Source organism: Lissotriton helveticus, chromosome 1_1 (assembly GCF_964261635.1).
Source record: "Lissotriton helveticus chromosome 1_1, aLisHel1.1, whole genome shotgun sequence".
Lineage (NCBI taxonomy): Eukaryota > Metazoa > Chordata > Amphibia > Caudata > Salamandridae > Lissotriton > Lissotriton helveticus.
In genome coordinates, this window is record NC_136057.1 from 1,734,833,025 (window position 1) to 1,734,850,471 (window position 17,447).

Below are 17,447 nucleotides of genomic sequence, written 5' to 3' on the forward strand. Positions count from 1 at the left end.
ATGGGGAAAATAGCGACACAGCACCCAGCCACGAGTATAGAGAGAGAATAAAACTCGGTATTTAGGTACAGTCGCTTCAATGATGACTGCTAGAGATAAGACTGTTAAAACATGTTTCACTGTAAATGCATTGATCTGAATGTATTTTGCAACTGCAATTGTTACACATTAATGTTGTCATCAATAAAAAGAAAATATTTAAAAAAAACAATTTTAGGCAATCAGAGACTCTGGAACTCTTAAATGGGCCACAGGTGCCACCCCGCGTTTGAACACTTTTAAGCTTTCCACAAGAGCATCCTCAAGCAATCTTAGTAATTTAACACCATCTTACATCTACAGACAGACACTAGCCACATGGAGGGAGTTTGCTGTTGGTCTTCATATAATTAGTTCTGGTTGTAGCAGTGTGTTAAACAAACTGGATCTAACAAGCTCCCCCCTTACCCAACGGAGCAGATTCTTGGGCATGCCAGTCTCTGAGATGCCAAGTAGGCTGGGGTGGAGTCAGACTTACCCGACACGCAACTGTCCAGAGTCTCCAGTCGACCCTGGTGATGCCATGAAGGGATGTGGGCACGGTGGTACCATCAGTGGCACGAGGAGGTCATGAGGTGCCCTCATTTTAAATGCACCCAAAATGTGTCATGGCGCTCCTGAATAGCCCACTGGGGGCTTGTCCACTCAACGGGTGATGCGCGTGAGATTAAATTACATGGAACAAAGGTGGCGCATGGGCATTCAAAATGTTAGGTTATCTGCAAGACATACCTACACCAATGTCATGACTGCGTAGATAGGAAGGAGGTGATATAATAAGCACAGAACAATACCCAGAAATGGGGGAGGATTTGTGCCAAGAGTTGTATCGGGCAGTGCAATCCCAGCAATGTCTTCGGTGGCTTACCCACAATATGAAAGTTCAGATGGCCGTCGTCAAACTGTGTCCCAAACTTACAAAGCACACAAGTCTCTACACAGGAAACTCCTCTGGTACAGTGAGTACAGCCCTCAGCATTCCTACATGGGCTCTTTCCTACTCAAATCCATATAATACAAGGACCAGTGTTGGGGGAGTCATTGGAGCTTCGCTTTAATACGGACTGAGGGTCTCCCATATTTTGCAAAGGGTGCCCTGGGGCAGCAGTTACTTGCTCAGTCTGCAGCTCTTCAGGACTGGCGCAATTCCCGATCCGCTGCTGAATCTATAGGCATAATACGCTTTCGCATAGGGGCATAGCATATAAGGAAGGTCAAGGGATCTCTTGGAACCACATCCGACCATCGCTCGCCTAGGTAAACCGTTACGCACTGGCGGGGGGAAGAATTTATCAACATCAGTGGGCAGTAAGTTAACCTTTCAGTTCCCGGAATCCTCCCACAATATCTTCCGTTGCATCTTTAACTGAAGCGGCTGCATAGGCTCTCACAGAAGTGGGACCTTCACAGGGATGGCTCCTCCGTAATGGCGGAGGAGCACCGCCCCACAGCCCGTGCCAGCAGACAATAAATAAGATGATAATAACGCACTGTATTTATCATTTTATTTATGCTGCCTGAGCCCAATACAAAAATATAGGGTGAGGCGGGTCCAGCAATTCAGATAGGAGTAAAATGCACTCATAAGTGCGCATGTGTGTTTGCCTGTCCGTCCAAGTCCGACCAAACACACATGTGCACTTATGTTTCTCCAACCTGGGTGTGGTACACAGCCAGGCTGGAGAAACAGCACAGACTCCAATGCACCAATTGAGCGGCAAACGAGGCCGCTCAGACCAATCCTGGGGCTGCTCTCACGTTAGAGCAGTGACTGGATTGGGTGCGGAGTCTGTGCTCTGAGGTCCCATTCCCTTCTGTCAGTCGACAGCCGAGAGGAACAACGCTGCAGGAATCAGCGGGAGCAGAGCAGGTAGAAGGTAAGTGTTTATTTTATTTATTATTCTTTTTTTTATCTCCACCTTCCCCAACCTGCCACCCCGGAATTAGCTTTGGTCTCAAGCCAAGTCTTAGAAAAATCAGGACTTCTGATAGGGGTTTTTACGGAGGGCAAAGACGAGAAACTCACTATCCTTGACTGAGAATGGAGTCGCTAGAGATCACCCAAATCATGGAACTCCCACCGGTTGTTTCCCCCGAAAGTACGTAGATGACAAGGTTAATTTTTCTAGCGGGTACATCGACATATTCCTCCTGGACATTGTGGGTACAGTAGAGCTGCTGGTTTTCTCTTAATCTGGGGGAGCTGTTGGAGGTCGGTAAACCGACTCCAGTTTGGCGGGGACTCACAAGGTTTAACAATAAATATCTGCACACAAGCACGTAAAAAGGGCCATTGCCCGAACAAGGTCCTTGGGATGTCCCATGGCAGGGACCCTTGAGGGCAGACAAAGGGGTAAGAGTCGGTCAGCACTGAGTATTTGCAGCCCGGCATGGCCATGGGGCCACGAACCCGTTACATTTGGTAGCAAGGGAAGCCTCAAAGCTGGGACCCGCTGTACCAAGTAATCAACAGAAGTAGAGCTGTCACAGCAGTTAAAAGTGAATTAGGACAACCTTGAAGAAACTTTGCGACTGTAAAGATGAAGCCTTGCAGGAATAGGCAAGTTATGGTTATTAATATGCAATAACGAAAAGATGTACACTGTGTAACCTGTTATGAATAATGTGTTACATTGTAGTGCAAGATAAGCAAGAACTGAGCATATTAACGACCAATGTCATTATATTAACTATGTACCAACTTATGATGAGAATAATCTGCAGCCGTTCTAACACCACAAAATGCCTCGGGAGTAGATGTATCAAGATTCCATTTTGCGATTTCTAAATAGGGATTTTTAAGGAATCGCTATTTAGAAATCGCAAAATGGAATGCATGTAAAAATTCGCTATTTTTTAGCGATTCCTTAATCTTCCTTATTTGCGAATTCGCAATTTGCGAATTCGCAAATAAGGAATAATTTCCCATTCATTCCTATGGGCCAGGAGGCCCATAGGAATGATTGTGAAATTAATCTCAATTTGCGATTCGCAATTTCCTAATCGTAAATTGAGAATAATTTCAAGGGTGCAGGGGTGTCTCAAGGACACCCTGCTGCACCCCTGAAATGTACATGTGTGTGCATATGGCACCCATACATGCCCTTTGGGCATGTGTGTGTCACACATGCCACCTCCAAAAATGCCAAATTGTGCATTTGTTAAAGATTTCGCAAATTACCATCAACTACAAGTTGGTGGTAATTTGCGATTTCTTAACCAAAATTCGCAATTCAAAAATGCTACATACATAGCATTTAAGGAATCACAAAAATGTCGTTCCTTAAATGCTATGGCAAAATAAGGAATCGCAAATTTTTGCTATTCCTTAATTTGCGAATTTTTGATGCATGTCAAAACATGCAAATAGACCCTTTGCGATTCGCAAAAGGCTTGATACATCTAGGCCTTGATGTCCATACTTGACGGGAAAGAAATGCACAACAGGAGGGCCCATGAGATGCGTGCATAGCTGAGGGGGTTGGGGGGGGGGGGGGAGGGGTTGTACCACCGACCAGGATGTGCAGCTGGCCCTAGAGGGAAGGAGGCTAAACCCCCCCGTGAGTGGCAAACAAAGGGCACGGCAGCAGCAGGGCATGGCAGCGTGCCAAGGCAAAGGGTCAGCAGGTGACCAATACAAATTTGGGTTCAAAGGGCCCAGGGCCCAGTCAGGAGAGAAGGGCATGTCTACGAGCACAGCCAAAAGGCAACGGGACAAGCAGTCCCCAACATTGTCGCTGGAATAAATTGATCCCACTCACCCACACCAGTTAATGCGGGTCTCGTAGTGGCAGGGAAACGAAGGGGCAGGAGTCACAAGGTTAAACAATAAGTATCTGCACACAAGCACGTAAGAGATGCAGTTGCCGGAACAAGGTCCTTGGGATGGCTTACGACAGGGACACTTGAGACAAATGCTGAGACAAGGTCCTTGGGAAGCCATATGACAGGCAGACAAAGGGGTAAGAGATGGTCAGCGCTTGGCAGCCCAGGCATGGCCACAAATTTGGTAGCAATGTGTTACACTGTAGAGCAAGATAAGCAAAAACTGAGCATATTAATAACCAATGCCATCATGGCCAACTTATGATGAGCATAAACTGCAGCTATTCTAACACCACAAAAGGTCTTGGTGTCCATACTTGATGGGTTAGCTATGAACAGCTTGCACAACTGGGGGGAGGTTTGTAAAACAGTCCCTAATGCATTGCAATGAACACAATCAAATAGAGGCGGAAGGATATAGCCAAACACCCAATCGCATTCGGTGAGAGAGTGAAACACTGGACTGAGACAAAACTAAATTTACAAATCCTCAAGTCAATGGCTCAAAGAGGCTGGTTCAAAAAAGTCAATAGTTTGAATGGGGAGGGCCTAAATTTTGCTAAAGGACATTAGAAACAAGAGTTCTCCTCGACAGCTGTGTTGTCAAAACCGAGACCTAAAAATAGAAATCAGCTTGGTGTGTCTATCTTGATGAAGGATGATGTAGTGAGCTTTGCTACTGCTGGTGTGGTTTACTGTGTTGTTTAAGGCGAATGTGCTGTATTTTGGTCTTTTGTGAGAGATGATACTGCAATTGTGCTTTTGCTGTATTGTGTAAAAAGGAGGGTGTGTGGTATTTTGGTTTACTATCACAAATGACACTGCAGTTGTGCTTTCGCTGGGTTCTGTAGGAAGGGAGCTAAGGTACCTCTGAGTATGATGTTGCTGCTGTGCTATTTATGTTGCAGGAAGAAAGAAGTATGTGATGTGTCTGCATGGGTGAATGTAAATGTAAATGTAGTATACTTGTAAAGCGCACAGCTGCCCCAGCAACGGGGCGTCCCGGCGCTGTATAACTCTGGGGAACCCGTCCTGGCTTTCCCTGTGGGATGGTCCCTTGCTGGGAGTCCCCAAGGTGGAGCCAGGCATCCCCGGAATTGGTGGGGCCGTTGTGGAGATTAGGCAAGCTAATGCCCAGAGTTGCCGAGTGTGCTCCTTGATTAGAGTAAGCACAGAAGCGAGAATTATCGAGTCCGCTGACCCTGGTCCACGACCCTGCCGCGTCGGGAATTGAACCCTGGTCCCGGGCTGACTTCTGCTCTCAGGCCTGCCGCCTCTAACCAGTGAGCCACACTACTCCACTGAAACAATGATGTGTGAGCTCTGATACTGCAGTTGTACTTTTGCATGGTGAATTAGGATTCATCATCTCCTTACGGGCTATACATCTACTAAGTATAAGGCTGCTGTTTAGCTAAATGGATTTTTTTCAGACTCTGCATCGCTCATCCACCTCTAACGTTAATTGCAAAGAACTGCTGAGAAGGTGAGGAGGTTCATGGATGTTATGTTATACTTTATTTATAAAGTACACTGCTACCTTTGGGTTTCCTGGTACCCATGGACCTGGCTGGACTTTGTTCGCCTATCATCTTGCGATCTGGTCGTCTTTACTCTTATTTTATGGACTGAAGTTTGAGCTCTTGTCATTATCTACTCTCAGTCAGCGTAGAGTTTTACAAAGAGAAATCAATGCCTCAGGTTTAGGGCATTATAGCCCAGTGCCCATGTAAAGTGTTTATAGTTCCCTCGAACACAGTGGTCCAGCTGTACTTACTGAAGAAGAGGAGTTCTTTCTTTACTGTTTTGACCATATCACCAACTCTCGCTCGGCACTCAAGTGAATAATTCCCCGGTTCAGCAGCCAGCACCACTGCTTCTGCACTTTTAACATCACCATTCCTGAGTTCCATTGTGTTCGTCAGCACCTCGTCTTTCAGTATCAGCCTTATCTGTGTCTCCTCAATGGGGATAGCATTGGCCACTTTACACTTGATGGTGACATTCGACCCTCTCTCGATGACACCTGGGACGTCAATTTTGGGGTCTTCTGGTAAACCTGTGGCAGACAACGAAAAACACATTGCAGTATAAAATTGAGTAAGCAGAGAAGTATGAGAGAATGGAAGACTGGCATCAATACCACATTATGATTTCTGCAGCTGTGATAATTTCACCCTCCCTGCATGTTCCAAAGTACACCAGTGTTAGTTAAATGATATCAAACCAGTAAAACAATTTATCATCTACTCTATGAGTTAGTGTATGACTATTGTCAGTGTTCATTTTGGAATGAAAAACAATATCTGACCAGCAGTTTACACACATTTTTAATGGGGCACTCATTTGTTGTAGAGTAAAGCCAATATTTTACACTAAATTTTATTCAAATTAAGAGTATATATTTTCCTGTCATGACACTCCAAATTGCTCTTTCTCTGCAAAGCATTTTATTGAATGTAATATGCAGAGCCAGGGGATGACTTTAAATAGAATAAGCCAAATAATAATCCTTGTCGAGCCCTCTAATTAAAATCTGACCAGCATGTTACACTCAGATTGAATCAAAAAGGTTACATCTTCTCTCCTGTCGATCATCCATCACTGGGTTCCCTCCTGCCTGCGCCTAGTGCATGATAGTAGGGGGATGACTGGGAGCAGAGTGAGCCGTGTCTAATGGGGGGAGAAATATTCTGTTCTGCTGTGGAATTGGCAGAATTTTGCAGACTCCGCGTTATTCGTGTAATGAAGAGTTCTAACTAAATTCCATCAATCGGTGTGTGTCAGAATGTTTTCTCTTGCATGCACCAAAAGGGTAAGTTAGTAAGAGTGAGCGAGATTTGTCATTCCCTAGCAAGATTTTCTGTCTCTAGCAGGACATCCGCGAGATTTTTCCAATCTGGAAGGTCACAACCGTTTGCAGTAAGAAGGCTGTTGCTCAAGTAGAAAATCTACTCAAGTGCCAGCAAATTTAACTTGAGTAGCTGTGCTCTCTGGTGCACCACGTGGTGCTGTTTGAGCTGATTTTTCACAACAGAACGTGCTCTAGCCGCTAAATGTCAGCACGAGCAGTGCAACATGCTTATTTCTGCCCATTGGCGGAACCCTGCGGAATCTCCTGAAGATTTTTGTAACTCTGCAGAATTCTGAGGAGTCAAATTCCACGAGATCCACCCACCCCTATACGTGTTCCAAGATGCTAGGGCTGATCTCCTACCCAGGTTGTATGTTTGTTTCTTTGATAATATAGCAAGGAGAAGGATATTAATATGCAATAATATTGCATTAAATGCATTGCTTACAAATACATTGTCATAATGAGTATGTTATTACTATTTTTAACATCATGCCCTTTACCTAACCCAATTAACTGTTATGTTCACTGATTATACTTATCCTGCAATGTAGTGGTTAGGTCAATGTAGCGGATTCTAAACTATTGTCATGCGATATAATGCGTGCAAAATAGTGGCGATATAGACCCAATGTGGTACTGCCTATCACCACCCGCCACCTATCCCCAAAGCAGAATCTAAGCAAAATAGAAGAGGAACCCCATGTGAGACTCCTACAGAGACTGAGAGACTGTGGGGTGGGGGGCACGGCGTTGAAGTGGTTCTCTTCGTTCTTAGAAGATCGAAGGCAGGAAGTCTGGAACCCACCTTTCTCCTCCCTCATGCCTCCTACGGAGGTGGGTGTTCCTCAGGGCTCTATCCTGAGCCCATTATTATTTAATCTTTACTTGGCTCCTCTCGCCCTGTTGGCTGAAGCGGCTGGAGCCATGATTATATCTTACACTGGTGACACCCAACTTCTGTTTACCTGTAAGAAGGGAGAGGCTCTGGACGGCGACACAATAAGGAACTGTTTAAGACAGGTCTTTTCCTGGTTTAGTCACAATCAGCTTCAGTGCAATTCCGCTAAATCCGAAGTAATTATTTTCCGAGTTTCGGACCAGGATATCTGGAGACAGTGGTGGCCACCTGATATGTCCCCCCGCAGACCTCTGTGGGAGTAGCCAAAAACTTAGGGGTCAAACTGGACAACTCATTGAACATGAAGACCCAAGTTCGATCTGTGGTCGGCACCTGTTACGGAACCCTGAAAATGCTCCGGAGATTTCTTCCCCTTTTGTCCCTCTCCCATAGAAGGACCGTGGTCCAGGCCCTTATCACCTCCAGGCTGGACTACGCTAATTCCCTCTATTATGGGTCTCCCAGAATGCCTCCTCAGGAAACTCCAGGTGGTGCAGAATACAGCCGCAAGAGCCATCCTCATGCTGGGACCCAGAGTCCATATCTCGCCCCACCTAAAGAAGCTGCACTGGCTTCCCATCCGCCACAGAATCATTGTTTAAAGCCTTGTCCATCGCCTTTAAGGCCCTACATGGTCTTTTGGGGCCACCTATATTAGGAAAAGAGTGAGCTACTATATACCGGGTAGAGCCCTCAGATCATCTCACCAACATCAGTTGAGTGCGCCTAAATTCAACCGTGCCCGCTTGGGAGGGCGCTCCTTCCAAGTCCAGGTCGCCCACCTCTGGAATGAACTTCCTATAACAGTCAGACAAGCGCCTAATATTCTGCACTTCAGGAAACTACTGAAGACATGGTTGTTTCAGCAGTAGTTCGGGCTCCACTCCGTACTCGTGCCCCCTCCTATCGCTCTGTCTTCGCCAGTGCCGGGACACTCATCTGAGTAGCTGTGCGCTCTATAAATATGTTAAAATAAATAAATAAATAAATAAACCATGGGTCGGCTGTCCTAAGATGAGAGGAAACTGCTCATACTAATGGTTGCAGTTCTAGTCTAAACTCAAATCCATGTAGAAACCCGCCCTTGATAGGCCTTGCACCCATATAGCTCTGATTGCAGTATATGGTCTGGAGGAATTAGTCAGTTCAGTAATGCCTCAATCATGAAATACAATCGTGGTTTCAACAATGGAGCCATACATAAAAGGTGCATCAATTTTTTTTAAAGTTTAGACCAAAAACACAAACACTTGTATGTTCAATAAAGTGCATAAAACATCTCAAGTTGAAACATATGCAAATTAATTAAATATAATTCTGGTTATGGATCACTTACTTCCTTCTCACTACCTTTCTTCAATTTATAACAATATTAGGCAGTCCTACCTTAACAGAACCCCACTCCTTCCAATTAAACTTATAAAATCTCCTCTCTTCCACCACTCCTCCTGTTTGTTTTCTCTTTTGATCACCCTACCTGACAGTGGTGGCAGACCCTTGCTGATATAACTCAGAACTGGAAGTTTATGTGAAGTCTTGCCAGAGAGGTTTGGGCAATATTTTTCGGACTGGGCATCTCTGTGGGGCCGGGTGGTGTTGAAGGAACACCAGTGAATATGCAGTTTGTTGCTGAATGGTGGTGGCAGCTAAGAGCACCTTCCTATGCGGCAGAGATGGAGTTCGGCTGGCTCATGGATGGCAGAGGCTGTGTGTACGGGTGAAAGGTGGTGTGTAGCTCCACAATCAGATTGAGGCCACGAATAGCAATGCCGGTGACCTTTCTGGGTAGGGTGCAGAGGTGCCCAAAAGGTAAGAGTCTTGATAGGGAAACTTCACACAAGTTTATTAAGTTTACTGAATTTGTGCTATCTTTGGTCAGTCTTATCTCAAACTGGATTGAGCAGAGAGTTGTAAGGTTAAATTGTTGATTAGTTGAAGCGTATACTCTTTAGCCTTCTGAACTGCCTTTGAGATGTCAGTTGCTTTTGTACCATGGAGGGGATACAACCTTGAAAAAGGAAGCATGTTCTTTCTACCTCTTCAGACGATAAGGGCCAATTCCAGCAAGGAGACCCAGGTCTAGTGAGTTGGGATCTCCTCTGATGATGTTTCAGCCTTAGTGACTCCTGCGGATGTGTAGAAAATGATCGACGAAGCTGTCTCAAAGGCATTGACAGCTGATTTAAAGGCTAAGTTAAAGGAGAGAGTGAAAAGACCAGGATCTCCACCGCCACACTTTTCTTCTTAATTTAATGCAGGAACTTCTTCAACTAAATCGGGAATATATGAGAGAAGCGATGGGATGATGGGCGTTTTGTCTCATGTAATGCAGAATCTGCTGTTTCTTTCTGTCCATGGGGAGGCTGAAGAGGAAGGTTTGTTCCATCAGTATGTTAAACCCTCTTCCATGGTAAAACCCCTCCATGTCAGGATAAAAGAGTCTTGTCTGAGTGGAAGGACCTAGATTAGATAAAGCATTGATTCCCAGATTTCTTTAAAATTATATATTATGGAATAGAGTGATGATGCGTCACCACATTTTATCAAAGTGGATGCTATCCTTGAAACTTTGGAAGGGAAGAATAACAAAATTCATCGGATTGCACTCAATCTGAGTCCACGGATAAAAGGGTGGATTCTGTACTAAAGAAGGTATTCTCTGCATAAAATCTAGTCTTGAAGATGAGTATATACTCGCTGTATGTAGCCTAATTGTTAATCAGAGACTTTGACCATTTACATACAGCAGTCCAGAAAGGTACTGACTGTGCAGAGTTGTTTGGGAATCTGATGATGCAGAAAAGTAATCTTTGGTGGAAATTCCATTCAATGGTAAGATGCTATTTGGTGAGCAATTAAACGGCATGATTACTAAGGCCTTTAAGAACTGCAAACATGCTCTTTCGTATAAAGGAAATTCTTCTTCAACTGGCAGGAAGGAATGGATCTATTCATCAAGGTCATCTCCAAAGAGAGATTATACAAGTTGGTCTGATAGAAAGGGAAATACCAGCCAAGATAATCCTTGCACAGGCTTGTGAGAAGTTGGCCTGATATATGATGCTCACTAGTTCTAGTGATCACCTTATATCAGTCCAAACAACCCTTATGGTGATTGGTTGTAAGTCAACCTTATAGACTAGCTATCCTAATGGTAGCATGGACAAAGCAATTTAGAATTTAGAATTTGTTTATTGTACAGTTAATTAAAACTCACAATTAATAGACAATAGGTAAGAAAGTCATTTGACTATATTAAAAAAGGTTATACAAAAAGGTATAGCGCTTTGGTAAAATCACAGGAGGTCCATAATAAATTAAAAGTCTTTCCTGTTAGACTTGGCCTTGATCCTTATTGTTCTTTTGGTGGTAAGGCCGTATTTTCACCCAGCTGTCTTTTCTGTTTGTTTTGTAAGTAATTTCATATTGTGTTCTGATTACTTTAGCTTAATTACTCATGGGTCTTTATTGTTTTGAGGCCATTAGGGAGGTCTACTATTCGTGTAGAGTGGTAGGGTTGTCCCGCCCAAGTGTGATTTCATTTAGTTTTTTGGCCACTAGGTCAAAATATTTGACTGTTCTACAATTCAACTGAGTCTCTTCGGGGTTGAAGCAGAGCATCACTGCTTGCCTGCAGGTTTTTACACCCTTCTGGTTCCATAAAGGCCGTAGCATGGAGCGCCTTATACCCATAAGTGCTTTGCAGATACAAATGATGTGTATAAGATCCTCCCTCGCGGATTGGCAGAGGCGACAGGCGTTTGATGGATTTGGCCCTTTCCATGGTGCCAGATGACGAGCAATGGGTATGCTGCCCAAACGCATGTTTAGAAACTTGTTTTTTGTTCTTTGTGTGAGGCCCGTTGATAGATATTCTTGTGGCTTTAAGGTTCTGTACCCTTCGAGTACAACCCATCCGTGCGCTCTCTTGGTTAGGGTGGCTCTGTCCTCAAGTGAAGAGACCAGTTTGGTGGTTTTCGACACTGCTTTTTTAAAGGTCCCGAAATCCGTTCTTGTTTCCCAGAGCGTATTTAGTCCCAGGCTCTCCAATGAGGCTCTCCAATGAGTTTGTTAGGTAGGCCCTTGCAGGTGAGTTTTCTTTGGCGTTAAGCTCGGTCCATAGGTTGGCGTTTAGCGAACCTTCCTCAGCGTCTTTTATTTTGCGCCAACTTTTTATATATTGGCCTTTCCTCTCCACAGTTTGTTTCTGCAGTCCAAATTCGAGCAGTCTTAGGCTAAACTCTTTTGTCATGTGAAGCCAGCTGTTTTACCACAATATAACCCCTCGAATACCAGATGAAAGGACACCACACAGGTGCATATTTATGATTAGATAGGATTCAATGACCGGAGAGACACCTTTCTTTAGGATAAGGGTATCCCTATCCATCCCAAAACTTAGATTCCATGTGGCCAGTTTTAGGGTGGACTTCAACTGGTGTGTAGATAGCATAAACAGAGTTGATTCATCCAATTGCAATAGAGCAACAGCCCTTCTAAAATTCTTTACGATTAGAGAATGTTCTTTTAGGAATCCCAATAGTTCTTTTTGTATAAGGTATCTTAAAGTATCCGGTTTTCCCTTTGCCAGAAATAAGACCCATCGTACTATCCCAGCAAGGCCCTGGACCCAGCTGCTACGCATACCAAATTCTAGCCTAAGGGTGGCCACAGTCCAGGCAGTGTTAACCGTAGTTAAATACCGTAAGAGTCTGCCCTGACTAGTATGTAAAAAACCCCATTGCCCCAGTTCAAGTAATTCGATACCATAAAGTAAGGAGGCCGGGATTTTAGCACGGAAGGCCTCTAACAAATAAACGAAATGTCTTTTGCCTGTGGATTTATAGAGCGCACTTAAACCCTTGCCTTGTGCCATTGCCTTCCGAATGTTATAATCTATATGGGCCTTATCACTCAAGTTACCAGATACTATTTTCCCTAGGAAGACATATGATTTTACAACTTTTAACTTATGTCCACCTACCGACCACATAAAATTCCCATATATCTGTTTTTTCTTTCCTGTCATACACATGACTTTACTTTTTGAGATATTTATCTTCAAATGGTGAGTCTCTGCATATGTGTGTAGTGCCTGCAGACGCTTATTTAATCCTTTTGGAGGTAGGTCCAATATTAATATGTTGTCTGCATACCACAGACATATAATTGGTTTATCCCCCAAAACAGGGGCAATACCTTCACTTAAAGATAAGGACTGGGGAAGATCAGATATATATAGGGAAAATAGTAAAGGGGCCAATAAACAACCTTGCTTTAGTCCATTGGCAGAAAAAATTACTTGAGATAGGCCTCTTTCCCCTCCCTGCAGAACTCTTCACCAGGTATCAGAAGATCCTGGACTAAATCCAATAGCAGTGATGGCATGCCAAGGTCCGATAGTTTCCTCCACATCAAAGGACGATCAACTTTGTCAAAAGCTGTGGAGAAATCTACAAAGGCTGCATAAACTCTCCCACCTCGGACCTTGATGTATTTATCAGATATTACTTGTAGGGCCGTTAAGTTGTCCATAGTGCCATGCCCTTTGCGAAAACCCGTCTGCTCAAAGGGTAGTACATTATTCTTATCCACCCAATCCTGAATTAACTCCAGGAGACACTTTGCAAAGACTTTTCCAATTGCGTCCATAAGGGCGTTTTGGCGATAATTTTGTGGGGCCATCCGGTCTCCCTTCTTGAAAAGGGGAACCAGTATACTCCCTTTCCAAGATGGAAGAACAGTTCTACTCAAGAAACAAAGTTTGAATACCGGGTGAAGAATTTTGCTCCACAATACGCTATTTTGCTTTAGGACCGAAATGGGAAGCTCATCCGGTCCCATTGCCCCGGAGGAACGCAATTCCCTAATAGCCAATTCAATAACTTTTTCAGAGGGAGGACCTAGAGCATGATTATCCGCATTAATTCTTCTACTGAGGACCACCATTCCATTACTTGCGTATAAATTTGTAATGTAATCCAGCCAAATTTGCTCTTCAATGGGAATTGGAAGTGGACTTAACCTAACACCACATCCCTCCCCTATGAATGACCAAAATAGTCTTACTTGGCCTCTAGTAGCAGCCTCCCTTAATTTAATCCATAAAGAATCCTCCCTGTCTTTTTTCATTTTAGCCTTCAACCTTCTCCTCCTTCTTTTTAATAACACTATTCTGCGAGATCTTTCAGGAGAATTATTCAAATATTGTTCTCTTACTAGCTTATTTATTTCTATATTTAATAATCGCAGGGGAGTACGTGTAGTGCTGCACGCTGCTGCTAGAAATAAAGAATTAATGCGTGCCAGCAGCCTGAGCCATCTTTGATATCGCAAGCGGAGGAGCGCCGACGTCTCCCCTCAATGAAGTTAGAATTAGAAATGTGGCAGTGCAGGGCAGGCCGCAGGCAGGCACACAGTCACTAGATTCAAATCGCAATAATCGCATGATTCGCATACTCCCAGACAGTCAAGGCCGGTCTGGCCCGGCCCAAGAAGGCAGACCAGGCACAGGCAAGAGCGTCGGCAAGAGCGCGTCACGCTTGTCCTTTTGCTGCTGTTTGAGCAAAAAATGATAATGATAATAATGATAAAATGAAAAAATGTTAGCAATTAGAAGACGCCCAGCGTGTAGGTAAAAGATATATTTGCAATTTAGATTATGATGTAACGATGCTTTAATCTTCGAACGAAAGATAACGCTCAGAACGAGTCATGGGCTCACGAGAAGGTGTTCAACGAACATGTGTGTGAGTCACATAATTGAACTATGAATAAAGCTGTAGCAATCTGGTTGATGGTGCGAGTTTGACAATTAATCGACAACAGCATGAATACCTGGCTCTATAAAGCAATGTCTGCATCACTTGGTTTACATTGTGGCTGTCCTTGGCGGTGCTTAAGTTGTCAGACTTCTGACGTGCTGCTGCTACTTGAAAAGAGATAGGCTGCCCGGAGGTCCCCTGCCAACCGCAGTGTTGGTTAGGAGCAGTGCTTTAACTTAAGTGGAAAAACAAATATAGCAGGTACTCACTCTTTAGAGCACCTGTTTGTTCCTGAGAAGTGCCGGCACTCTCCATTAAATGCAAATGCAGTGCAGCAGGGTGGAGAAGTGTATGTGCTCACTGTTTCTTTCACATGAAGGATGCACAGGAGGTACTAGTACCGGGCAGGAGGACCTGCCCCTTTAAAACACTGCTTGGGTGGACCGTGGCTGTCCTTGGAACTGGGGAAACAGCTCGAGTCTCGGCGTCGGCTCAACATCCTGTGATCCTGGGAAAATCACTCAATCTCCCCGTGCCTAACGAAAAGAGTATATAATGTCACCTAGTGTTCATGTAAAGCGCTTAATCATTTCTATTCTGCGAGTGTGAGACAGGCCTCGGAAGCATCACTTCTGAGATGCCCACACGGTGATTAAAAGCACAGCACTGGGAGCTGGCGGCCATTTGAGAACAGAGGTCGGCTGCCTTATTTCCAACTCCGACACACAAAAACAGCAATTGACAATTCAACGGGTGAATTATTTTTTTTGTGCACTCTTAGTCTTCACAGACAGTCAGTGCTTTAAATTAGGAGAGCTTCAGCAGTCAGCTTTAAATAGACGTGTCAAGAAGCGATCTCTAATCATGATTTATTTCAGAGCTGGTCGTGTTTGCTACATTATTTATGTGTGACTGCACGAAATGTTCCAAAAAAACAAGCTCTCTTGCTTTGGCTCTTTCCTAGAAAGTTTCCCACTGATCTGTTAAACGTGGTAATGGTACAAAAAAAGGGAAGTCTTAAAATGATTTTCCATTTTAATTCCCATTGGAAATAATATGAAAAAACAAAACCACAGGTCCCAAATGTTAAAGGGTATTTGTTTAAAAATCCTTAGCTAACTGTAGCTAGAACCTCACCATGCACTGCTCATGAGTCAGACCTCACATAATTTCATAACTCATCACATGTTCAATTACATTCTTATGACATCACTGATGACCTCACTGCTGACATCATCCATTGAGTGTGACAGTTTGCTATATGCTTCGGACACTAACATTTTTAATAGCTTCTGTACTGTTAATAAGTTTAAACTTTTGTACAATGCTTGGGTTTCTAAGGGGGATTACATGTGTGGAGGTTGTGAGTTCACCATGAAAAGTTGTCCACAGCACAAAGGTTGTACATGATAGTAGAGCCTTTACCACCTAACAAGGGTTTGAGAGTCTTCTGTAGAAGTCTCCCCATGATACATTGTGCACATGGTGACCACTGTATGTAGTAGAGGCTATGGCAAAATAATGGGGTTTAGTTTTCTGGAGTGTGTGTGCTCTTCTTGAAGAGCTGTCCACAGGGTGAATGCTATGTGTAGTAGGGGGCTTAACCATCTAATGGGACTAGGGGAATTAGTGGTCTCTCCGTGGAGAGCTCTGCTCAGGGCAAAGCTGTACATAGTACGAGTTTGACAACATAATGGGACTTGGTTCTCTGGAGAGAGTGACATCTCTGTGCAGAACTTTCCATGGGGTGAATGTTGTGTTTAGTAGAAGCTTGTGCACCTAATGGGGCTGTGTGTCTGGAGGGAGTGGACTACAGTCTAATTATTTTTATAAAAACCCACATGTTTGTGAAAGTTATAATTTACATGATTCTGTGCCATTTAGTACATGATTCTGTGCCATTTAGTACTTTTTTTTAATATTTCAATGGCTGCTCTGGTTTGTAAACTAAATTGAACATCAGTATGGTGGATTTAAAGTTTAATGTTAAAATAAAAATACAAAAGACAGTAGCATATTTTCTATGTAATTCTTAGTTCTTAACTTCTTACAATCTTTTACCTCCGACCTTGTTGAATTACATTTTTCTTCTATGGCCTTTGTAAATATTGGAACTAAATTTACAAACGTTACTAAGGATTCTGTATGGTCCCGTTATTTGCCATCTGTGTCCACTGGCGGACTCGTAGCGGAGGAGGTCCATGCGGTAAGTCGTGAGGGGGTGACACCATGAGTTACCCGCACCGGGTGACACCAACCCTAGTGACGCCACTGCACAATAGTCTAGGAAGAAAAGCTGCTCAAACAGTGTCCTTGGGATACCTTACAGCAGGGGCAATGGGGGCAGGCGATGGGCCAGCAAGGGTCAGCTGCAGGTGGACCCGCCACTTGCTGACCGGGATAGGTCAGATGGCTGTCCACATAGGTCTCAGTAGCAAGGGAAACCTAGAAGCCGCTAACTCTAGCCATCTGCTGAGGGGCAGTCGTGCAGGGCTGTGCCGGAAGTGCTGTCAGTAAATGAATATGGAGCAACAAAACAGAACTGCTGTAGTAAACATGAGATATGACTGATGTGATGAAGTATTTAAATCCATGGAATCCGAATGACCAATAAGGTGTGATGTCTCATGTCCATGTATTAGTTTGAATAAACTGCGGCCATTATGTACCTACAATGGCTCCCCTTGTCTGTTACTAAAATGGGAGAGGGTGCATTTAGATGACCAGGAGGGAACTGGTGGCCACTCACACATCTGGGAAGGGTCTCCAAAACAGAAACAGAGGACTGCATGGCCAAAAACACATACATGCACACAGTTTTATTAAAACTCCCAACATGCAAACTGCCAGCACTATCTGAAAGTGCCACACAGGAAAACAAGGTGATCCACAGCACAGCATTAAAAAACATTGGGGGATCCTGAATACGGGAACAGACAACCTCCCTCTACCTCTGTTCGCTTTCAAACGAGGGCAGAATTTGAAGGATCAATTGGTCCATACACGACCAAAGGCTAAAATCTCTCGAGCAGTAGGCACCTTATGGGATATGCCAGCTGTCACA

At 44.0% G+C, this 17,447-nt stretch overlaps 1 protein-coding gene across 5 annotated transcripts in view; it reads right to left on the minus strand.

Moving 5' to 3' along the window:
• LOC144833854 (intercellular adhesion molecule 1-like) overlaps nucleotides 1-17,447 on the minus strand; it is a 499,750-nt gene that overhangs the window by 155,684 nt on the left and 326,619 nt on the right. For all 5 annotated transcript variants that reach the window (XM_078689198.1, XM_078689194.1, XM_078689195.1 and 2 more), the window contains one exon: nucleotides 5,642-5,923. In XM_078689198.1, coding sequence (XP_078545324.1) covers nucleotides 5,642-5,923 — 282 coding nt within the window. The remainder of the gene's footprint in view (nucleotides 1-5,641; nucleotides 5,924-17,447) is intronic.